Below are 23,359 nucleotides of genomic sequence, written 5' to 3'. Positions count from 1 at the left end.
GGCATATGTTGATTATACGGGAGAATTAGTCTATAATTTATGAAACAGTTGAAAAAATCAGATATTTTTTAAAAAAGTAATAAAATATAAGAAATTTTAGGTAATTAGATATATGTAGGACTGTATATTTCATTTCTTTGGTTTTATCCAATCGAGGCAGTTATGATAAAAATACCTGGTGGGCTCAAGTGCTGACGTGTAACTCTCACTACTAGGGAGAGACAAAGAAAAGGAAAGCACAGCCAAAGCAAATACAATCTCTCTCTCCCACTCTCTCTGGTTTCCTTTTCCCTCTTATATTTGCCAAATTCATCAACCACCACACCCCAATAACCACCGGCACCGGCATGTGTGATCCAGCGTCGTTTCGTTTGTTCTAATAATCTCTTTGATTTTTAAGATTGAGAGAAAGTGGTGCGTTTCAAGAGATATATAAAAACAGAAATAGAGATTAAAGGTAATGGCGATTGAAGAAGACGTAGAGAGCTGCGGAAGTAGAGCAATAGGAGGAGTAGGAGAATCGTACTCACAAACAACAAATCCACGCCAGCATATGCAAAAACTAGAAGTTTACAGCGAAGTGCTTAGACGAATCCAAGATTTTAATTTTGAAGAAGCTAATCTTCCTGGTTTTGATGATCAGCTTTGGCTCCATTTCAATCGTCTACCTGCCAGGTCTCTTAGTTCTTGATTTTTCTTAATTTATTTTTAGGCTCAGCAGGTTAATTTTGAGGTGTGGTAATCTGAGTTTAGTTTTTTTTTTTTTTTTTATTAACATTTTGGTTGATGTTGATGTTGTCAATAATGTGTAATAAAGATATGCGTTGGATGTGAATGTGGAGAGAGCAGAAGATGTGCTTACGCATAAAAGATTATTGCAATTAGCAGAAGATCCTTCTAATCGACCTGCATTTGAAGTTCGTCTTGTGCAGGTTATCGTACTTCTTCTTCTATTCACTACTAGTACCCTAATTACTATTCATTTATTTTCTCTTTGAAGTTGAAAGAATCAAATTCTGACAATCATGACCTATATAGAATTCGATTCCTGCATCTTTAGATTTCCCCAACACTATTTAAGGCATTGTGCTCTAGAAACTTATGTAAAAGGGCATACTTCATTACGAGTCTAATATGTTTTTCTCTCTGAAGTGTTGTGGATTTAATAATCCAGTAATTGATCAAGCTTTTCCATTTGGTTGCCTTGACATGGTATTGAGTCCCGGTATTTGCACAACTGTTTCAGGGTTTGGGAATGGTAGTTTGGTTAATTCTCCAATCTCCATGATCTTACTTTTTCTTCCCCAATAAAAGTGGTCTTTGCCATTGAGCTTTCTTTTGCCCTATGTTAATAGTGCACTCTGCCTTTTATCTTTTTTTTTCCCCAGTGAAAACCATTTTTGTCATTTAGCTATTATGAAAAGAGGGGAACTTTTTTAGTTATCTGTCTTTATCAATCTCCAATAAGAATATCGAGGTGGTAATTTTCAGTAGGGAAATCCTTTTTCTCTTTTTCTCCTTTTTTTTTTCTCTTTCTCCTTTCAATAAATTTCTTTAGTATGATGGGGACTTTTTCCAAGTTGAATTGCTTTTGGTGAGTGAAGAGTCCATTTATTAGCTTAATTTTTAGGATTTCTTGTTAATGGTATGGCAACTGGTTATTTCACTTTCAATAACAATGTAATGCTTCCATCATATTTCAATTTCTATCAACTAAGCAAGTGCAGTTTCAATTATTTAGGGTCGCTACTGATAACAAAAAATTTTTCACCACCTTCAGGTTGTACCGTGTATTCCTCGATATCAAATTCGGAAAGGATTTATGTAACATTATACTTGGTAAAATCATGTGTTTGGTGGCATCATCAATCCTGTTTTTCTTATACAAAAATAGGATTCTGATATACTGGCAGCATGAGGCTTGTCATTTTCCAATTAGCCTGAATCATGATTATGATGGATAGTTTGGTTGCTTTCTTTTTGTTCAATGCAGGTCTATCCTATCTCCAACGGAATGTTTATTGATTCTGCCCATTCAGATAGTGCAATGAAAGAAGATGCACAAAGTTCTTATTTCTCAAACATACAGGGGTATACTCATTAAATTTGTTACTTGCCTAGTTATATTCTTTAATCTTTTTCAGTATTCGTTGAAGTTACATCTTCTAGTATAGAGTCTTCCTCCCCGTTCCTTGTAAAACTTGATCATTTGTGCTTGATCTTTTGCTGTTCGGTTCATCTCTCTCTGCAGGATTCATCCACCACCTACATTTGGTTCATCACCTAATCTTGAAGCACTTGCATTTCAAGCCAATAGATATCATTTTGAAGAAGGAGATAGTGCTGTAAATTCAACATCACGCCTTTCTCGGTAATAATTCTGAGATATATTGCACGACTTCCTCATTTTTCTATAATGTTAGCTGTCAATACATTAGCATTGACAAAAATTTTCATGTTCGCATTTTTAATTGATAGAAAATATAATATTGGATCAAATTTCACAAGGGCTATTAAAATAATATCTACTACTTGTTTGTACATACACATGCCTGTTCCACAGCGTGGTTTTTACTTTGATGATATAAAACATCATTGACTCCTTTCTTCCTGTGATACACACAACATTCACTGGATAGACCATAAGTTCTGGAAAATCAGATTTGAGAAAATCTCAAAAGTTATTATTTTGGTTTATGTATTGTATTTTCTGACAGGTTTATGAAAACCATTATCATCCTGGCATCAACCCTTTTTCATTTCTCTCTAGTAAACTTATTTTTTCATATTTTTGTGCCGGCACAGTTGACTTGAATTTTTTTTTCTTTTTGCATTTCATAATATTCATTTTATCGATATTTTACTCCAGGACTGTTGAGGTCATGTTTATTATTTTCATGAGCCCTTAGTATTTGGATTTTTGGAACTTGATGTTCAAATTTAAAATTTCTCTTTTCAGTTAGCTTTAATTCATATTTGACATTATTATTATGTGATTAAAACTCCTGTAGGCCTATGCATGAGATCACTTTTTCAACAGTGGATAGGCCAAAACTGCTCAGTGAGGTTGGTGGTTATTACTTGTACAATTTGCACCACATGTTTTGTCTTTGTGAATCAATTTTTTATTATTGTTGGTCTGGTAGGTAATCTATGATATTTTTTGGGTACAAATATGGTAAAATATTTTCAGATTCGCTTCACCTAGTAGTGCTACAGATACAATAAAATTATCTACCTTGTAGAACAGTATCTTAGAAAGGAAGCAAGGGAAGTGAAAATATGTACCCTTGAAACATTGTTACATATTTGATGATGGCACTTCAGTTACACTATAGTTCACTAGTTGTCAATATGTTTAAGAGATGACATGATTCATCACATTCATGCACCAGATAATAAATATGACCATACAAGTAAATACTTCAAATTATATTTCAGTTGACATTCCTACTTGCGGAGATTGGATTGAACATTCAAGAAGCTCATGCTTTTTCCACTGTTGATGGGTTTTCTTTGGATGTTTTTGTTGTTGATGGCTGGCCACGAGAGGTAAGGCATTACTTCTTGATTTCTTTCTCTCTCCTGTGCTTGCTATACACTATTATCATGATTTATGATTATCTTTTAAATCCTTGAGGGTCCTAAATTTCAACTACAGTGTGGTGAAAGAATGTTGCTTTTCAATTTTTCTTTTCCCAAATTATTGCACGTGTTCAGAATTATTATTTTATTCACCATATAAGAGTCATAACATTGATATTCTCACTGGAGTATGGAAATACTGATATTAATAGAATTTGAATTTAAGTTATAGAACAATCAAGACATGGCTTTGAAAATATTAATGATAATTAGTTTTATGTTAGCTATATCCATAAAACAGAATTTCATCATATCTTATCATTTTGATTTACTTTCCCTGTGCTTGGCTGATTAGCAGCGTTTACTTGCATTTTTATAGATTTTTTACTTGTGCAAACATGTTTAATCTTATCAATTTCCTTTATTTGGTAATTGCTGGACTGACACCTCTCACATATCTGTGTTGACATAATTGCATATGTAAAAACTTCAGGAAACTGAGGAGCTTAGAAATGCTTTGGAAAAGGAAATCTTAAAGTTTAAGGTAGTTTTCTCCGCACTACTCTTTCTTATAATACAATTTTCTTTGTCTCTAGAAAAACATCTTGAATGTGTCACTGTTGATTGCTTGAAGTTGGTAATGCTTTGTAGTGCTCTGACTGAATAAACCAGGGCTTATGTATACACACACAGTCACAGATGCAGGCGCACACGCACACACACTCACACATATATATGTTTATATATTTATTTATTTAGTTATTTATTTATTTTGATGCATATTAGGATAGTATGCATTCAACTGGCTGTAGAAAGTATGTCCCTAAACAGGGAGGTATCTATGCAGCCAACCCCAGCTTGATTGGGAATGAGGTACATGTGGATTGGATTTAGTCTCTCTGTTTGATACAGTAGTTGCTCTATCTTGCGTTTTAGAGGTCATTTCGAGTTCATTTGTATCAGTTTAGATTATATCTTCTAGGTCTTTTTTTCTCTGTTGCGATTGGCACGGTTGCAAACTAACTACAGTTATATGATAATCCTTTTAAAGGAGGAAGTGCTAACCAGACGTTGAAAGGAACAATATTAGTCTAGGTGTTCAGTCTTGCATGTTTGCTAGTAGTTTGTTCATTTTTTATTCTTGATTTACATTTTCTGAGGAATGCGGAAAGGGAGGTTCTCACCAAGGATTGCAACTTGTGATTGAATCATAAACTTTTGTTACCACTAAATTATTCTTTGGTGAATCTTGGAAACTTTGTCACTCTAATGCGGATTGTGGAAATTAGAATATGATTCTGCCCATTCATTGCTTAAACTAATTTCATTGTCTTGTAACTGTTAAATTCAACCATTATGATCGTAAGTATTAAATGCTGGCTATTATTTTTTGTATGTCTAAATAAGTTTGATCCAGCTATGTTGCTTTACCAACTCACTGTTACGTAGATATGTCATATTGTAGATTAACCAGAAGCAGGAATGATACGTTTCTCATAAAAATTATGATATTTTACAGGAGCAGTGTAGTTCTAAACAGCCTTCTGTTTCTGCTGTGAGCAAGCAGAATGACATAAGGGTTGAATCTCTTCCTGACTACATAGAAATACCTAGTGATGGAACTGATGTCTGGGAAATTGATTCCAATCAGTTAAAATTTGAAAACAAAGTTGCATCTGGATCATATGGAGATCTGTAAGTTCTGTCTGTTAAAAATGGTCTTTGCATGTTTTGCAGGTTCCAAGTTGATTTATCTTTTGACCTTATCAGGTACAAAGGCACATATTGTAGTCAGGATGTGGCTATCAAAGTCCTCAAGCCTGAGCGTGTCAGTGCTGAAATGCTTAGAGAGTTTTCCCAAGAAGTTTATATAATGAGGTTCGTCATGATGCGTGCTTGAGAGAGCCTGCTGCCCATTTCTCAAAATTTCATATTTTTGTACTCTGATTAGATTATTCATTCTTTAGTACTTCAAAAAGTAAAGCAAAAAGAAAAGACAGAAACCAAAAAAGAAAGAGTAGAGTTATTTTTGGTTGCATTTGTCTTCTGATTCCTATTGAAGTTTTGTTAACATGCAATAGTATAAATACCATGGGTATTTATCAGTTAAGTTTTTAGAAAACTATGGCAGGTTAACCCTCAAGTATCTTATTTTTACAAATTGTGCAACTTCAAATGAGTAAAAATGTTCCACTTGACTATCAATAGGCATAAAACTGAAGGCGATAAGACTCTTACCTATAGTGGTACTTGAGGGCCTCATTTTGACCCAAACAGTATTATCAAATACTGGAGTATACTTTACTAGTTTGCATGTTGCATTATTCTTCTCTCTCAAACCCAACCTCCTCCCAACCAACCACCCCCACCCCTTCTATTCTTTTATTATCTATTCTGCAGTGACTTGCTTTAATTTGCAGGAAAATTCGGCATAAGAATGTTGTGCAATTCATAGGTGCATGCACCCGACCTCCAAACTTGTGCATTGTGACTGGTAACTCCTAGTCCTTCTTTGACATCCATGTCTGTAGCTTAATGCAAATTTTATATAACTTGTTAAAAGTAGTTGATATTTGTAGGTTTGATGTAATGCTGTTAAGAATTTCGTTCCTCATACTTGAATACACCGTTTGACATTTGTAGATATTATCTAATGATGTTGTTGAGTTCTTTTCTTCTCCATCCCTTCTCTTCTTCTCCCTTTATTGTATATATACATTGTTGCTAATAAATAGGAATTTTAATGTCAATGGAGTGGTCAAGTGTGAGATTGGCAGAAAACCAAGTAACCACAGAAAGAGTTCTATGAACTCCAAATTCAACATTTAAGATTCATATTTGTTGGTTGACATGATTTGATTCTTCTCTCTTTACTAACAGTCACTGTCTTTGCGCTACATTTCTGCTTTATCAGAGTTCATGGCTAGAGGAAGTATATATGACTTTCTGCATAAACAGAAGGGTGTTTTTAAGCTTCCATCTTTAATCAAAGTGGCAACTGATGTCTCCAGGGGAATGAATTATCTTCACCAAAATAATATAATTCACAGGGACCTGAAAACTGCTAATCTTCTGATGGATGAAAATGAAGTAAGAAGTTCTCATTAATATGTATCACTGGGTTTCGTGATCCTTCTGTGTATATATAAAAAATAATATATGAATGCATTGTTCTTATTATTTCTTGATTTCCGATGCAAGAAAATTTCATATCATCAGTAATGCATTGATAATCATCCTTCATTTGGGTTTCTTATTCTTCTGCATCACTAATATAATCATTTATTGGTAGCACTCATGTTTTCATCATTTTATTATGCATGTAATTGCATAGAATGCACATTTTTCTTAGTCACATTATACCAATTAATGCCCAAAAATTACAGAATAAATTTGATTCTTCAGTTGATTTGAGACTCCAGCACCTTGGCTGTCTGCTGCAATATTTTAATTAATAGTTGTTGTTTCCTGCATTCTATTGGAGATTGAATAACCTGGTCATTTAATGCTATTAATGTTTCCAATATTTGGATAATGATTGGACTGGAAACATTTTAATAACATTTGGATTGGATGATTCTCTATGCTGCATATATCCAATAATACTTGTATGCAATTGTTCCAGCTGGTTCAAATGAATGTGAAACTATATCACTAAATATATATCCCACAAGTATTGAACTAAATGGAAATAATTTGGATTATGACTGTTCTAAATCCTAGTTCCTTCTGATGCAGGTTGTTAAGGTTGCTGATTTTGGAGTTGCCAGAGTGCAAACTCATTCGGGTGTAATGACAGCTGAAACTGGAACATACCGCTGGATGGCTCCTGAGGTATTCCTTTACTTGGATGTGGACTTCATGACACAAATTTACAGCATAAAGGGGACATCTGATCTTCCATGACAAATGTGTTATTCTATGTCTAATGACTTGCAATAAATGATGTTTTTTTCTCTATTATAATCGAAAAGACCTGCTCCCTAATGATGCAGAATCAGGCATTGATTCATGGAAAACAAATAACTTTTTGAACTAGTAACATTACTGATTAAATAAAATGATTCTCAATTCTTCCTTCTGTTTCTCCATCATCCTTAGCATTTCATGTTGTTTTGATTATATGTAGGTCATTGAACACAAACCATATGATCATAAGGCAGATGTTTTCAGTTTTGCAATAGTGTTATGGGAGCTCTTAACAGGAGAAGTATGCCCCTGCATTCTTTTAACAGTTTTTTTTTAATAAAAAAAAAAGGCTTTTCATGAAATTCTATATTAATTGATTTGTTGTGCACAAATCTTCTCTTGTTGATAACTTTATGTTACACTAATCTCAGCTCCCATATGCCTACCTAACCCCCTTGCAAGCAGCTGTAGGCGTGGTGCAAAAGGTAAATATATGTTCTCTTTCAAGTTAACGTGGAACTGAAACAATCTTTTTATCTTTAAATTGATAATTCATTTATAACCAACTCCTTTTTAGGGCCTGCGGCCTACAATCCCCAAGCATACTCATCCAAAACTTGCAGAACTGCTTGAGAGATGCTGGCGACAAGATCCAGCTCAAAGACCCAACTTCTCAGAAATTATAGATATCCTTCATCAGATAGCAAAAGAGGTATTTAATCGCCCATAATTTAATTTGTTCTCCCATTAAACAGTTCTACTTCTAATAATTAAACCACAGGTTCCAAATGAGAGGGAGGATAGACGCAAGGATAAATCTGCCGGTGGCTTTTTTTCAGCACTGATAAGGGGTCACCACTAAGTTGGGAGAAGAGACCAGCTGTTAATAATGCATCCATGTGCAGGCAATTTTCATCTTACATATATTTAAATTGTACAAATGCTTCTTCTTTTTTCTAACACAGTATTAGCTTCATGTTTTTCCCTTTTTTCTTCAATATAAGCTCATAGGTCTTTGTCCTTTTATTTCTTGACCCTTGCGTGACTTTCCTCTTTTCTCCATTCTCTTCTCACTGCGCATACTGGTATTGGTAGTCTATAATGATATATGTAAGTGTTATAAAACAGCTGAAACCAGTAGTGAATCCAACATTCTGTTGGTGGGTTATAGCTAGAACATAATGTTGAAGGCTCTTCATTGGGATAGTAATAGGGGGTGGATGGGGGTGTTAAATAGAGGACGCAAGCAGTCAACTTACAGTTATTGAACTAATTCGTCTACATTGTTGCTCCTAAGAAACTTTGATATCAATTGAAGATATCAATATGTAACAGAAGTTAGTTTTCCAATTACAAGTGGTCAGTGCAGATGATAAATAAGTTACCGGGTATGGGAGGTCAAGAAGTTTTATTGAGTTGTGAAGCACTATCAGTTGTTGAGATTCAGTGTATTACTCATCACTGCACCTTCCGAGGAGTTGCCTTGCTCGAATTCGGACCTGCAACCGAACAAGTGCATGCATGCAATGCAGGGCTATGCGAGTTTGCTTCCTTACGTACGCCCCTCGAACTAGTGCTTGCACTTTAACCAGACTTCTGAGTGCTTGAAATGCCCTTCTTGCCTGATTAGTGTATAAAAACCCAGGGAAAAGAAAAGGAAATAATGATCAGTTTATGTGCTGGAATTACAACCATGAAGAGATCTTTGAAAATGAAAGTGTAGTGGTGGATCAGATAACGTACAAGATGACCCCTGAAAGTTGCTTGGATTCTTAAAGCAGCTATATCTTCTTGGGTGATTTCTTTCGTAGAAGACAGTGAGATTTCACTCATAAGTTCCTCATAACCAGCTGTTTCATCCGTGACTCCACTTGTTTGAGCCTCGTCAGGACTTGAGCAAGCATTAGAATGAAGAATCACGGTGGTGGTTTTACGAGACGACCTGAAGAACTTCCTTCGAACAATGTCGAACCATTTCCGAGATGTTCTCATTCTTGCCATCTCTGAGTTATTGTCTCCTTTTCCTGGCAACGGCGATTGCGGCAGATTTAATGTCTTTCTCCACCCATAAAGCTCTGCAAGGAGACGCGTAAAGATGGGAGATGGTGGCCACCATGTTGGGGGTTGTTTACTTTGCAAAACGGTTGTCAGAAGCTGAAAACGTGGCTGGATGAATTCTGTGTGTCCCCAGTTTTTGTGTGTTTGAAGCATTCTAGCTATAACTTAACAACTTCAATAGAGCCCAAACCATAGAGGAAGTAAACCAACAAATAATAATGATAATAATAATAATTATAATAACAATATAATAATAAATTTTGATTAAGTGAACAGTTTGAGGCATACTTGTATTAGATTTTTTTACCTTATACATAGCATAGAATTGTGGGATTGTCAAATTCCAAATTTTAATTAGGTCTTTTTTAATTCTATATAATTGATATATTCATCATCAAATGAGTTAGACCTTTCTTCAATGATTTGGTAGATACTTAGAAGAGCTAATATATTAACTACTAATCTCTTTCCTATCAATTACTTAGTCCTACAAAAGTCCAAAAGCCTATCTATAAATACATATATTTAAACACAGATATGGAAAGTGCAAACTAAATATAATTATGAAAGATTCATAGAAGTAGTTGGTCATAGCCAATCAATTGATATGATAGAGAAATTACACCTGGGGAACAGCTTGCTGCTTAATTCTTAAAAGCCATATGGACTGAATGTTTTACATTGGAATGATCGGCACTCATTTAGTACTAATAATATGAGTCGATGAATTATCCATTGACTTGATATATAAACGAAAATATATATCTAAAATAGATAAATACTCGTAAGCTCTTATATATTTTCAAGTGTTTTATACTTAAATATCAGATGACTGACATTTAATTACTAATATATATATATATATAGAGAGAGAGAGAGAGAAGGAATCTTTTGTACAAAGTTGACATCTTATTCTCAATGACATTTACAACAGTACATTTGTTGATATTTACGGTCCATGACAACATCTACCCATATAAGCGCAATATGCATTACAAGATAATCTGGGGTAGTAATATGTCCTGTCTGTTACTATGCTGTTTCTGTTCACCACCTTCTCTGCTTATGACTGTTAACTACGGCTTATAGTAGCCATAACACATTATACTTCCAACAAACACACATCAATTTTCTGTTGGAAGTCCATTCTGTGTCCAAGCAGCATATCCCCCAGCAATGTCTGTAACAGCAGTATAACCCTGCAAAAGGGCAGGTTGAAGCTCAGCCTTTTCACTTCCCCCCAAAAAAACAGCAATGGTTATGAATATTTGTTAGGCGAGTCCAATTGGAAACTTATTCAAAGATTCCCAAACTGATCTTGCTTCATTTTAAACATTATTTAAGCGCAGTAGCGACTATTCAACTGTCATAGAACAAAATGGTTGGCCTAATAGCTCAATGATCGAGTGTGTGCAGGAGTTCATGGATTCAAACCCCTTCAAGTCCTTTTTCACCTCAACACATTGCTAGCTATGACTACAAGGAAGCTATAATTTAAGGGACTCGTACTTAAGATTTAAAAAAGCATCCCATTTATGATCCTAACCTGTTCAAGGATATATAAATAGTAAACTTTGCTTATATTAGATCTTTAGTAGGTGAAAGCAACTATCAACGCAAACCATTTTGTGCCTTCCAAGCAAACTTTCAGAAACACCTCTTGATGTTTGATGTCCTACCAAACTATGATGTTTAAACCTAGCAAATGATGAGCAAAACCAAGTTCAAGATTAATATATAGGATGATATACTTACAGCAGATAAGAGATCGGTTGCGGCCATCATAGATCTTTTCCCACTCTGGCAACCCTGTAAAGGCTGGAAGTTACACACTAGACCAGGAAAAAAGAAAAGAAAGAAAGAAAAAAAAAAAGAGTACAGTTTGAAGCCTGTGGAAATAAAAAATTTTACTTGAAACACATACAATGATAATTTCATTATATTTCCCAAAATGTGAAGATACTTGCTCCAGAAACTTGGTGTTCTTTTTCATTCCTACATCAAGAGACAGAAACATAATTAGATTTTAATAGAACATGAGAGATAAAGAGTAGTAGGTGGAATGGGAAAAGGAAGTAAAAAAAAATGCTAGTGTAAAATCCCAAAATACAAAATCTATTTTGGGACCACAGTCCTTAAATTCTGGAATCATTTTTGCACTTGCACTTGGAAATTAAAACAAACATTTGCTGTTCTTATTTGGCCTCTACTCTGACAGTTTTCAGAATATAATTGCATCTCTTTCAGAGTGACTAATTGAAGTCAAAAGGCATCAAGTATTGTCACTAGTTAAAATTATCAATTGGCATCTAACAAAGAGAAGGTAAAACCAATTGGGAATTGCAATCTCATTTCATAATGGCACCTACCAGTACAAACAGAGTAAATGAACAAGACTGCAAAACACCAGTAAGACTAGAAAATTAAAACAAGGCTTGATATTATACTCTTATATTGTGATTCTTGAGTTATATATAAGGAAACTAAGTTCATACAGAAATTCAAAGAAAACTAAGTTGCCTTAACATATTCAAGAAAAGAATAAGAACCTGATCCAACTCTGTACATATATGGAATGTTGATTGCCCCCACTACATGTCCAGCACTGAACTCTTCAGGAGTCCTACAACGTTTTCCATACGTAATCAAAACAACTGCTTTTCTTGTTTATTATTTAACCAAAGAAGCAACAGACATTTCGCTTGCAAAGAAGCAATGAAAATTACTTCCAAAATAGTTAGCAAGAATCAATACCTGACATCCAAATACCGGTGACCAGCAAGAAGAAGTTCATGTGCAACTCTAACTGGCACAGAAGTTGGAACTCCAACAGCTTCCAGATTTCCTCTCAGACCAGCCTTAGGACTTCAAAGTACCAAAACATTAAATCATAACCAAAACAGACCAAAAAAAAAAAAGAAGAAAGAAAAGACTACCCATTAACTGAAATCCTTTTTTTTTTAATCAATACCAGAAGCTAACACTTTTCTGATTGATACCAATGCTCAATCTCCTTGGATTATTTATTAAAGGCAACAGCAAAAGCTTCCTATATCAAGAAAGTAACAAGAAGTCATGCTTTCAAATTAAGCAAGAGAAATAAGAACAAGAAACTAATCAAAGAAGCCAAGAAATTAAGAGTAAAGACCTGTTATTCAGATTAGAAGGACAAAAGGATGGACAAAGTGAAGTGCTAGTAAAGGTTGCAGATGAAACAATAGACTTAGCTTCCATTCTGCTTTCAGGGTATTCTTGATTATGTAAATTTACTTACAAGAAGAGGAGTTTTGGGTTCTTATACAAATGTTAATTATGTTATAATAGCAGTAGCAGTAGTAAAGAAGAGAAATGGTTACGGAGGTTAGAGTGGATATGTGTGGCTTAAGTCATCAAGCACAAGGTATGGCTGCCACGTCAACAATCGCTGTTTCCTATTCAATTTTTACTGTGCTTTCTCCCCTTCTTCTCATATAAATCCAAGGGAATCAAAAACAGGCACACATATCCTTGCATAGGATAAGCTTTAACGAAACAAAAACTTACACAATACATACATATATAATATATCCAAATATATGCACATTTCTCAATGCATGGTGGTTCCTTGCACACGTGGCATATCCTGGCGGTTGGAGGTTGGAACAAAACCCTTGGTGATGGTGGCGGTGATGGCTAGTGGCTCAACTTGTTTTGGGGTTTTGTAGAGAGAGAGAGAGAGAGAGAGAGAGAGAAGAGGTGAGGGTGGTGGAGATTGTATTGGGGGGCTATTGATCAAAATCAACAAAATATCCAGTTCAATTTGTATTAGTAATTGTTGTGGTGTGGTCCAAGAAAAGATTTGTAGAGTAATTTGGTTCACAGATCATAGGTTGATGATTAGTACATGTTTTTGCATGTAATAATTTAGAGTTGCATTTTGGACAAGAAAATGGTCAGAACCAAACTGAGAAAATGGTCTAAGTTTATGATTTTAGTTCGTGGCCTAAATCAAGGGCGCAGATGGTGGTCCTGGTTGAATAGCTCCCTGGGATCATTACTGAATTTATCCAAGGATAAGTCTCTTAAAAATCATACCGGATCTGCCAGTTCAATTTATTAATCACAAATTATTAACTAAACCGGTTTAATTAGGTTTTAAAATCAAAATCTATAGTCAAATTAGAATTTGATCATATTTATTGATTGCACTCATGCCTAGTTAAATGAAATTCTGTTATTAATATAAAAAGTTGAACTGAAATTTTTTTTTTTTTTTCGAATCAATCAATCAGTTAAATCAATCACCAAGGTTTAGTTTTTAAAATAAAAAATAGTTACTGCATATTTTTTATATTTATTTTTTTCAAATTACACTGTTTATACTTTATTATTTAAAAATTAAATTTATATTTATTTTTTATTTTATAAATTTATACTAAAAAATTATTCCGTTAAATTGTTAAATATTTGTTAATTAAGTTTGAATAATATTATTATTCTTGAGTTTTTAATGTTATATATAAATTGTACTCTACGTTTTATTTATTATACTAGAAATTTTCTTGTCTTTTAAAAGTTAATACAATCAAAAAACTAAATTAATAAAAAAAACTTTTTAAAAATATTTCAAAATTAACAAAAAATATTATTTTACTGTGTAAACTTTTTTCAAAAACATTATTTTTAAACTTTTTTAAAATTTAATGTGTTTTTTTTTTTCAATTTTTCTATGGTTATTCCAAAAAAAATAAAAAAAATAAAAAAAAAATTATTTTTGTATTCACACCATAAAAATAATAGAAAATTTACATCGTATATTTATTAATTTTCAGAAAATATAATTTGAGCCTTAAACCTTTTTCTTGAAGTTGTAATTCTAATATAACATTAAAAATACGTATTATATTGGCAAAAAGTACAAAAATGCTCTTGAATTTATTAGAAAAGTTCAATTATGTTTTTATCCTTTTTTTTTCTCAATTAAACCCATTAACTTTTATAAAAAGTTCAATTAAGTTTTCATCCTATTTTTTGCTCAATTAAACCATTAACTTTTATAAAAAGTCCAATTAAGCCATAATATTAACAGCATTTAAAATGTCGTTAAGTGTAAGGGTTCCATTATTTTGAGAGCGCAAATAATAACATCTCTAAACGTTTTAGAGTCACGCCTATATCACGTGAGTGAGAGAAAGTCATCTATTCTTTTTTATTTTTACACAATTAATATCTATAAATCCTAATTTATAAAAAAAAGTAATGATTTCTTTCCTCATTTGAAATGAAAGTAACATTTTCGTCTTCTTCATCATGCTCATTTGTAAGTAGAGGGTGAGTATAAGTTATTTAGTTAAATTACATCCCGCCACCTCCAATATATTTTTGCAATAAAACTACAAAGATGCACACTTTATGGAGTTAGACTAATCCTAGAATGAGGTTCTACAGTTGTAGGAGCTATGATGTAAGTTAATAAAGAAGAAAAAATGATTTTCTCTCCCTCGCATGATTACTTTAAAATATTCAGAGCGGTTATTATTTGTACTCTCAAAATAATAAGACCTTACACTTAACGGCTTTGGACGATGTTAACATTAAGGGTTAATTGGACCTGTATAAAAATTAATGGGTTTAATTGGCCAAAAAAAAGAATAGAAACTTAATTAGACTTTTTATAAAAGTTGATGAGTTTAATTGAGAAAAAAAAATAATGATAACTTAATTGGACTTTTCTAATAAGTTCAATGACATTTTTGTACCTTTTGCCTATTATATTTATTTTTGAGAATTTAAAATTAAATTATATAAAATTTTATTAAATATAAATACTTTTAAAATATTTAAATTTTATTAAGATAAATTATACCAAAAATTAGAGTAAGTAAAAAAAATATTAATTAATTAATTTATACAAAAACTAAATTAATTTTTGCCAGAAAATTAAAATTCTGCTCTAACTTGATAAAAAAAGAATTTTAAAGAGGTATGTTACTTGATTTAAATTTCATAATTAAATTCAACGTAATTTTATCAACTAATTTTTTAAATTGTCTTGATTTTAAATAAAAGAGAGTTGTTATGTAATAAATAAAAGGCTTAATAATGTACAAATCAGCTCGCCAACTTCATATAGCATTCCAACTTTCAAGCCTTCGTCCTTTTTCGTAATAGCGTCAAATCTTTTGTCCACGCTTCTGAAGAAGAGAGACGAGTGTAAACAGTTATATATAATAGTTATTTTTGGACTCTTTTCCATTACACACGTGAATAGACTTGATAAAACCCAATTCTATCTTATTAAATTCTGAAAAAACAAGCACTTGTTGAACCAAACAAAACATTTCAGAGCAAAATTGAGGGTTCAGTGTAGAACTCTATTATCATTACATACCATTGAAGATGAAAGTTACATAGTTAATGAAAAGAGTATTAATTTTTTCACATGGAAAAATAGAATTGGATTTGTTCGACTACTACCTATGTGGATAATGAAAAAGAGCGCTAATTTTCTCTCTAAAAATAACTATTATATTATTTTAATCACATATAATTTCAAATAACTATTTACATTCATCTTTCTTGTCTAAAATATTAAAAATTAACTCCGCATGGATAAAAATATTAATGCCGTTATTTTTATATCTAAATGATAGAACACAAAGAAAATGAGGACTCATATAAGAAAAAGTGAAGATTGAAGTACTATGTGGAACTAAAATTGAGGGATCAGTACATTAAAGCCTAAATAAAATATAATTTATAATTTATATTAGACAAAATAAATCAGGATAAATAGTATATAAAAATCCAGTAATTGTATAATAAAAATTGAACGGAAGAACATTTTAGTGTATATTTATAAAATAATAAATAATAAATAATAAATATATTATTTTTAGAAATAACTAATTTAATATTTTAAAAAAAAACTTTAACGAACCAACACGCTATCATATTGGAGATCAGTAATGTATCAGATATTCTTGAACTGATAAGAATGTAAGATAAAGTTTTGAAAGGTCTTGTGTTTATCCATTTCACTTATTGTGTTATACTATTTTCGGACATCTGGGATAAGATTTGACGGTATTGGTATTGGCAATTTAATTAATTTCATTAACTAAATTGATTATATATATGTTTATAAAGTCGAAAAATAATTGAAATCACAATGGGCTATTTCAAAACTTTTGGATTCTTCTTATGTTAAAGTTTGTTGGCTTTTAATTACAAACGAGATTTTATAATAAAATTAGAAATTTTAAAAAAATAAATTCAATTTGATAAAATAAAATAGACTTGGAAGAAAGCTATTTATTTTTATATCTATAAAATATATTTTTATTATAAATTAAGAGTTTATGAGATTTTCATTAAAAAATCACATTATATAATATCCAAATATTTAAAAGTGGCAGTTACTTTTATATGAGATTTAACTGGTGAGTTCTATATGCACTAGCAAATAACTATTTAGTGCACATTAATGTTTAGTAGAATTATTATTATTATATAGAAATACTAATAGAAATTTATTTATTTTTTCTTTTATTGGGTCATGTCATAATTATATTTTGCAATTTTCTTTCATGACTTTGGTAAAATTTATATTGAAATGGAAAATGAACGGATGAGATAATTAGGAACAATTATAAATGAGTATAATTAAAGTTATTCGAAGAGAATGTCAACAAACAAAGCAAAATTCATATCATAAATCATAACCCCCTTTACTGAAAAAAAGATAGCCCTTATATTTATTTGTTTCGATGTGGGATGTGAGCTAGCCAACCATAAAGATATTCTCAGAGACGGACCAAACACTATTTTGGGCGTCCTGAGAAGCATGGTGCTTGTATTGTTCACTGACTGCATAGGAGGAAGGAATATATACATTTTGCCCTACTTTCGCCATGTGAGTGATGAACCTTGAAGGCCCACCCCTGATTCACAGAAAATATGGCTCGAAACCCCTGAAGAATTAGCCTAAAAATATTTTAAACTATAATTGGCAGGGTGCGCCAGGCCCGTGCAGTAGTGCAACGCATGGGCGACACATGAGGACTCCAATAGCAAGCTACTGTTGTGAGCCCTCCCCCTCAAAAAATTAATTTAATATCGTGTGGATCATTGATCCACGTATCAGATATTAAACTGATAAGAACAGATACTACACTTGATCTTAGCCAAAAGGCCGAGAAAGGTATGATTTGTAATGTTTCTCAAATTGCTCTATATAGGCCTCTTCTACTCTCCTATCCTTACTCATTAACGATGTGGGTTACATATTGCAATTCCCACTTAAGTCATGCATGAGTAAACCAGTCAAATGAATTTACCAATTGGCTCTTGTTAAGGGAAGAAGGTCTTTTGCTTGAAAAACTGCAAAAAAGAGAAAAAAGAAAAGAAAAAGAAAGGTAGTCATTTTATCTTTGATTAGTTGCATAAGCAAAATCATTCAATCTGAGCCATGTTTGCAGGTGTAAAGTTTGATCTTTAACTACAAAATCAAGACTGACTAGAACTTCAAAATCTATATGACCATTATTATCACCAACCAAACACAGGACAATCATGATTTTGAAAAGACGCTGGTGGCTCTGTGGAATTGAGAACCTGAAAATTGGATCGAGAAACTTGTGGATTCCAAAAATGACCAAGGACCCTTCATCATAAACAGGGAAACCATTAATCTTCTTCACACCATTAACTTCAATAATATATTATTCTTTGTTATTTCATCTAGGAGATGAACCCAACACTCATATTTGATCTACTTTAAGCATAGATGAGCATAAAAATAATGCTTCTAGTACCATCCAATTAAAAGTAATGAAATCAACTCTACATCTCAAATCTCTTCACAAAAAAATTTCTATAATTTTTAAGTTATTATTTAAATTATAGTGACTTTAAGAATTCATATGAGAAAAAAATTACTAAAACATAATAATTGTATGAATATTAAAGAAGTGGGTTAACTTTCTAAAAAGATATATATTAATTGGTATTAAAAATATTATATTTTTATACTTTACCATTTAATTGCTTTAAGTTATTTTTCTCCCCCTATCATCATAAGAATTATTTTAAATTTTTTAATCCATGTTATAAATTTAATCTAATTTTTATATGAAAATCTCTATAATTTCTCTCATTTATTTAATTATTTCAAAGATTTCTCCTTAATCTCTTTCATAAGAATTATATTAATATTTTTAATATAATTTTAATATAATTTTATATATTTTTTGTTCGATTTCATAAAAAAAACTCTAATTTTATATTTTAATGTAAAGATTTATATGTATATCTAAATAATGTATGATTAATAAATTACTACATCCATATTAATGTCTAATTCACATAAATACTTTATGACTAAATATATAAATGGATCTTTGAATTTATTCCGTTTTTACAATTGACCATCTGAACTCAATTTTGATTCAATTGGACTTCTCAGCTTTACAAGTTATTATTTCTAACCCCTCTACTAACGAGTAGTAATAAAAAATTAATATTATCACTAACAACGTTATTTATAACAAGCAACACACCTAATTAAACTATTGAACTTGTATTATTTTCACAATTGGCCTCCTAAACTCAATTTTAATTCAATTGCGCATATGAACTTCATGAGTTGTTATATTTAAATCCTTCACAGATGAAAATTAAATGCTTTGGATTAACCTCATGTAAAAAGTGTGTTCCACAAAATCTAATATATTGTTTATTGTATATTAAAAATATTTTATTAATTTATTAAATAAAATAAAAAAAATATAATTTTTAAATGACTAAAATAAACCATTGTAATCCTTCAACTTTTCTATCATCGAGTTTTTCTTTTTATAAATAATAAAGGAATATATACTTCATAAGTGATGAATCTAAAGTTCATGTTTAATGAATTTGACATTAATAATAAATGAATATATATCTTATAAGTAATAAATATAGCGTCTACGCATAAAACAAATAAGTATTCATTAATTAAAAAATAACAGGTTTATTATCTATAGACTATAAGTTGATTAAATGTAAACTTGAGGTTCATTTAATATAATACATATATTAATATTTATGAAAGAATCATTTAGTCTCAATCAACTATTTGTTCTTTATAATTAAGCTTATTAATTTTTTTTAATCTAAATACAATACTAAAAAACGTTATTAGTATGGAATGAAGAGAGTAACTATAAAAAAAATTAAATAAAACAATAATTAATATTTAATAATAAATAAAATAATTATTAAAATTTAATATTTAATAAAATTATAGTACAATGGAGATCATTTTATTATCTAAAGAGCTACATAAAAAACAGAAAAAATCAAATTAAATACAATTAAGAAACAATCAAACAAAATCCTAAAAAAAAAAAGACTACTCACATCTAAGATGAACCAGCTTTGTGTACTTGGTCGATGATATAATTTAGGGTTTACCATAAAACATATTAGATATCATACTTTTTAGTAAAAAAAAAAAAGAGTCGGATAATTTTCCATAGCAAACACAGCCGACCTAAAATTTTTCCCGTAAAAGCTCGAGAGTGGGTTGGGCCATGTGTCACGTGAGTTTTGTTTTATCCCCAAAACTTTGCCCACGTGCGGCCTAGCTCACTTGATTTCCCCGAAGTCAAGATTGCTAGTCAGCCTTCCCTCGGATGCCAAACTCGGCAAAGTTTCAGCAATTACGCTAGCGGTAGTAAGTTTAAGAAAGTGGCACAAAGAGAGCACAAGAGTTTTGGAAATGTAAGCTTATATTGCTTAGTTCTCTATCTTTCTCTCTACACTTCTCTCTCTCTCTCTCTCTCTACTTGTCACAAATGACACAAGGAGGAGGTATTTATATATTTCCCCCTGTTCACCAACATGGTCGTGCTCCTGGCCGTGTTGAGAACACGGTTTGGTGTTCCTGGCCGTGCTGTGGTCGTGTTCTCTAGAAGCTTCTGGCTCTTTCATGTTTTGATGCATCCAACACGACCGTGTTTATGGTCGTGTTGGCAACACGGGCTGTGTTGAATCCAGCAAGGCCGTGTCAGGGTAGCCTTCCTTGCCTAATTGTGAGGCAGGCCGTGACATTCTCCCCCACTCAATCTGGCAACGCCCCCGTTGCCTTCTCTTCGTAAGCTTTGATTTTCTCCTCGAATTGCCACAAGTCACGAATCGGCTCCCAACTTGCTTCACTTTCTGGGAGTCCCTTCCACTTGACAAGAAACTCCGTCATGGGAGGTTGATTGGATTGTGGCACCTTACGATGAGAGATGATGTAGTCCACCTCTTTGTCATACTGAGCCTGCACATTCAAAGGAGCTCTTGTAGACTTACCTCGGCTCGGGTCATCGCGATCCTCCCTATAAGGCTTCAGCATGCTCACATGAAAAACAGGATGGATCTTGATGCCTTGTGGTAGTTCTACCTTGTACACTACCTTACCCACACGCTTAATAATGGGGAAAGGTCCATCGTACCTTCTTCGGAGTCCCCAATGAAGTCTGTCGGCTTTACCATGCAAATATAGCTTGACAAGCACCTTGTCCCCTTCCTTGAACTCTATTGGTCTCCTCTTCTTGTCCGCCCACTTCTTCATTCGCTTGGATGCCTTTTCCAAGTAGGCTCGAGCAACGTCGGCTTGCTCCCTCCATTCCTTCGCAAGCTTGAAGGCAGGTAGACTTCGGCTTGACCAATCCATGGCAAGAGTGCTTGGTGTGTAGGGTTGTTGGCCCGTAACTATCTTGAATGGACTCTTGCTTGTAGACTCGCTTCTTTGCAAATTATAAGAGAATTGGGCAACATCAAGCAGCTTCGCCCAATCTTGTTGGTTGGCACTCACGTAGTGCCTCAGATATAGTTCCAAGAGTGCATTGATCCTCTTGATTTGTCCATCGGTTTGGGGGTGCATAATTGTAGAGAACCTGAGGTCAGTGCCTAATAGCTTGAACAACTCTGTCCAAAAACGACCCATGAAGCGAGTATCTCGATCGCTCACTATCGATCTTGGCACACCCCAATATTTCACCACATGCTTCATGAAAAGACGGCAGCTTCTTCGGCGGTGACGGCCTTTGGAGCGGGAATGAAGATGCCATATTTAGAGAATCGATCCACCACCACGAAGATCCATGCACAACCTTCAGATAAAGGAAGCCCTACGATAAAATCCATGGAGACACTTTCCCACGATCTCCCGGGAATAGGAAGTGGCTCTAACAAACCACTCGGGGCTTGTTGCTCCATTTTTTCTTGTTGACACGCAAGACAAGTCCTCACGTAGGCCTCCACATCTTCCCTCATGCGAGGCCAATAGTAGGCATTCTCCACAAGCGCCATCGTGCGTTGTATGCCGGGATGACCCGCCCACTTGCTGTCGTGACACTTTTTAAGGATCTCCTTTCTAAGATTGTCATGGAGCTGTACGTATAGCCTCCTTCTTTTGGTGTAAAGCAAGTCTCCTTCTAGCCAAAATCTTCGAGTCTTGCCTTCTCGAACAAGAGTAAGGAAGTTCTTGGCCATAGAATCATGCTTTAGCCCCTCCTTGATGTGCTCCACCAAGTTGCATGTAGGACGGCTTATATCAGCAAGCTCCCTCTTTTGGCTTAGTGCATCAGCAACAAGGTTTGCTTTACCTGGCTTGTACTCCATGACGTAGTCGAATTCTGCAAGAAAGTCTTGCCACCTAGCTTGCTTCGGTGTGAGCTTCTTTTGCGTTTGAAAGTAGCTAGTGGCAACGTTGTCGGTCTTGGCAACAAACTTGCTCCCAAGCAAGTAGTGCCTCCACGTTCGTAAGCAATGGACTATAGCGGTCATCTCCTTCTCTTACACCGCATACTTCTTTTTGGTGTCATTCAGTTTCCTGCTTTCGAAGGCTATTGGATGCCCCTCTTGCATAAGTACTCCACCAATAGCAAAGTAAGAAGCATCTGTGTGGATTTTGAATGCCTTAGTATGGTTGGGAAGTACTAGGACCGGCTCCTCCATAATGGCCTTCTTTAGCCTTTCAAAGGCTTGTTGGCACTTCATAGGCCAATCCCAAACACGACCCTTCTTTAATAGATCCGTCAAAAGAGTGGCAATGGAAGAATAGCCCTTGATGAACCTCCGATAATAGTTCACCAAACCAAGGAAAGATCTCAACTCGGTCACCTTGGTTGGCGGCTCCCAATCTTGGATGGCCTTCACCTTTGAACCATCCATCCTTAACTTTCCATCGCCAACGATATGCCCAAGAAATGCCACCTCTCGTTGAGCAAAAGAGCATTTCTCTTTCTTGACGTAGAGCTCGTTATCCCGCAAGGCTTTGAACACTAGCCTTAGATGCTCTATGTGCTCCTCCAAAGTGTTACTATAAATAACAATATCGTCGAGATAAACAACGACAAACTGATCAAGGTAAGGAGCAAGTACCTTATTCAAAAGTGTGCAGAATGTGGCTGGTGCATTTGTAAGGCCAAAGGGCATGACAAGGAATTCATATGATCCATATCTCATCACGCATGTTGTCTTTGACTCATGTCCCTCGGAAATGCGCACTTGATAGTACTCGGACCGTAAATCCAACTTGGTAAACCACTTAGCACCACCAAGTTGATCGAAGATGTCGGCAATGTTAGGAATCGGGTACTTATTCTTGACTGTGATCTTGTTTAACGCACTGTAGTCTATGCATAACCGAAGAGAACCGTCATGCTTCTTCTGAAACAAGACCGGCGCACCATATGGAGCTTTGGATGGCCTTATATAGCCTGTATCAAGCAGCTCCTTAAGTTGCCTCCTTAGTTCCTATAGCTCCGGAGGCGCCATACGATAGGGTGCA

General features: G+C 33.6%; 3 protein-coding genes and 1 non-coding gene across 5 annotated transcripts; 1 reads left to right on the top strand and 3 right to left on the bottom strand.

Moving 5' to 3' along the window:
• The first annotated feature begins 194 nt into the window (after positions 1 to 194).
• Positions 195 to 8,520, top strand: LOC8263847 (serine/threonine-protein kinase STY17). Of its 2 annotated transcripts, XM_048373717.1 has the most exons (16): positions 200 to 675; positions 818 to 932; positions 1,994 to 2,091; positions 2,252 to 2,371; positions 3,012 to 3,066; positions 3,442 to 3,552; positions 4,079 to 4,129; positions 5,105 to 5,280; positions 5,356 to 5,463; positions 6,006 to 6,079; positions 6,500 to 6,675; positions 7,324 to 7,419; positions 7,715 to 7,795; positions 7,926 to 7,979; positions 8,072 to 8,206; positions 8,276 to 8,520. In XM_048373717.1, the coding sequence occupies exons 1-16, from the start codon at positions 461 to 463 to the stop codon at positions 8,354 to 8,356; spliced, it is 1,746 nt and encodes a 581-aa protein (XP_048229674.1). In that variant the 5' UTR covers positions 200 to 460; the 3' UTR covers positions 8,357 to 8,520. The 2 variants fall into 2 exon arrangements, with proteins under 2 accessions (XP_048229675.1, XP_048229674.1); XM_048373718.1 differs by lacking the exon at positions 7,715 to 7,795 and having other exon boundaries at positions 195 to 675.
• On the bottom strand, positions 8,222 to 10,319 carry LOC8267089 (protein IQ-DOMAIN 7). The gene is made up of 2 exons (XM_002530682.4): positions 9,238 to 10,319; positions 8,222 to 9,116 (listed from the first exon to the last, which is right to left on the bottom strand). The coding sequence occupies exons 1-2, from the start codon at positions 9,703 to 9,705 to the stop codon at positions 8,946 to 8,948; spliced, it is 639 nt and encodes a 212-aa protein (XP_002530728.2). The 5' UTR covers positions 9,706 to 10,319; the 3' UTR covers positions 8,222 to 8,945.
• Positions 10,320 to 10,441: 122 nt separating this feature from the next.
• Positions 10,442 to 13,059, bottom strand: LOC8267090 (thiosulfate sulfurtransferase 16, chloroplastic). Its single transcript, XM_002530683.4, has 7 exons — positions 12,701 to 13,059; positions 12,524 to 12,601; positions 12,307 to 12,417; positions 12,102 to 12,175; positions 11,477 to 11,547; positions 11,308 to 11,361; positions 10,442 to 10,751 (listed from the first exon to the last, which is right to left on the bottom strand). The coding sequence occupies exons 1-7, from the start codon at positions 12,784 to 12,786 to the stop codon at positions 10,677 to 10,679; spliced, it is 549 nt and encodes a 182-aa protein (XP_002530729.1). The 5' UTR covers positions 12,787 to 13,059; the 3' UTR covers positions 10,442 to 10,676.
• A 4,483-nt stretch (positions 13,060 to 17,542) lies between these two features.
• LOC112536608 lies at positions 17,543 to 17,738 on the bottom strand. The gene has a single exon (XR_003080595.2). It is a non-coding gene; the product is annotated as a U2 spliceosomal RNA (small nuclear RNA).
• Between the last annotated feature and the right edge of the window lie 5,621 nt (positions 17,739 to 23,359).

This window comes from Ricinus communis, chromosome 5 (assembly GCF_019578655.1).
Source record: "Ricinus communis isolate WT05 ecotype wild-type chromosome 5, ASM1957865v1, whole genome shotgun sequence".
In the NCBI taxonomy this organism is placed as follows: domain Eukaryota; kingdom Viridiplantae; phylum Streptophyta; class Magnoliopsida; order Malpighiales; family Euphorbiaceae; genus Ricinus; species Ricinus communis.
This window is presented reverse-complemented; position numbering and strand designations above follow the sequence as displayed.

Excerpts from the sequence above, each read along its gene's own strand:
- LOC8263847 (XM_048373717.1), top strand. The coding sequence starts at position 461 with ATGGCGATTGAAGAAGACGTAGAGAGCTGCGGAAGTAGAGCAATAGGA. Across the intron at positions 5,281-5,355 it reads TCTGGATCATATGGAGATCT|GTACAAAGGCACATATTGTA; the intron begins GTAAGTTCTGTC and ends TGACCTTATCAG. Across the intron at positions 8,207-8,275 it reads TTCATCAGATAGCAAAAGAG|GTTCCAAATGAGAGGGAGGA; the intron begins GTATTTAATCGC and ends ATTAAACCACAG.
- LOC8267089 (XM_002530682.4), bottom strand. The coding sequence starts at position 9,705 with ATGCTTCAAACACACAAAAACTGGGGACACACAGAATTCATCCAGCCA. Across the intron at positions 9,117-9,237 it reads CAACTTTCAGGGGTCATCTT|GCAAGAAGGGCATTTCAAGC; the intron begins GTACGTTATCTG and ends TACACTAATCAG.
- LOC8267090 (XM_002530683.4), bottom strand. The coding sequence starts at position 12,786 with ATGGAAGCTAAGTCTATTGTTTCATCTGCAACCTTTACTAGCACTTCA. Across the intron at positions 12,176-12,306 it reads CACCGGTATTTGGATGTCAG|GACTCCTGAAGAGTTCAGTG; the intron begins GTATTGATTCTT and ends AAAACGTTGTAG. Across the intron at positions 11,362-11,476 it reads AATATAATGAAATTATCATT|GGTTGCCAGAGTGGGAAAAG; the intron begins GTATGTGTTTCA and ends CAGCCTTTACAG.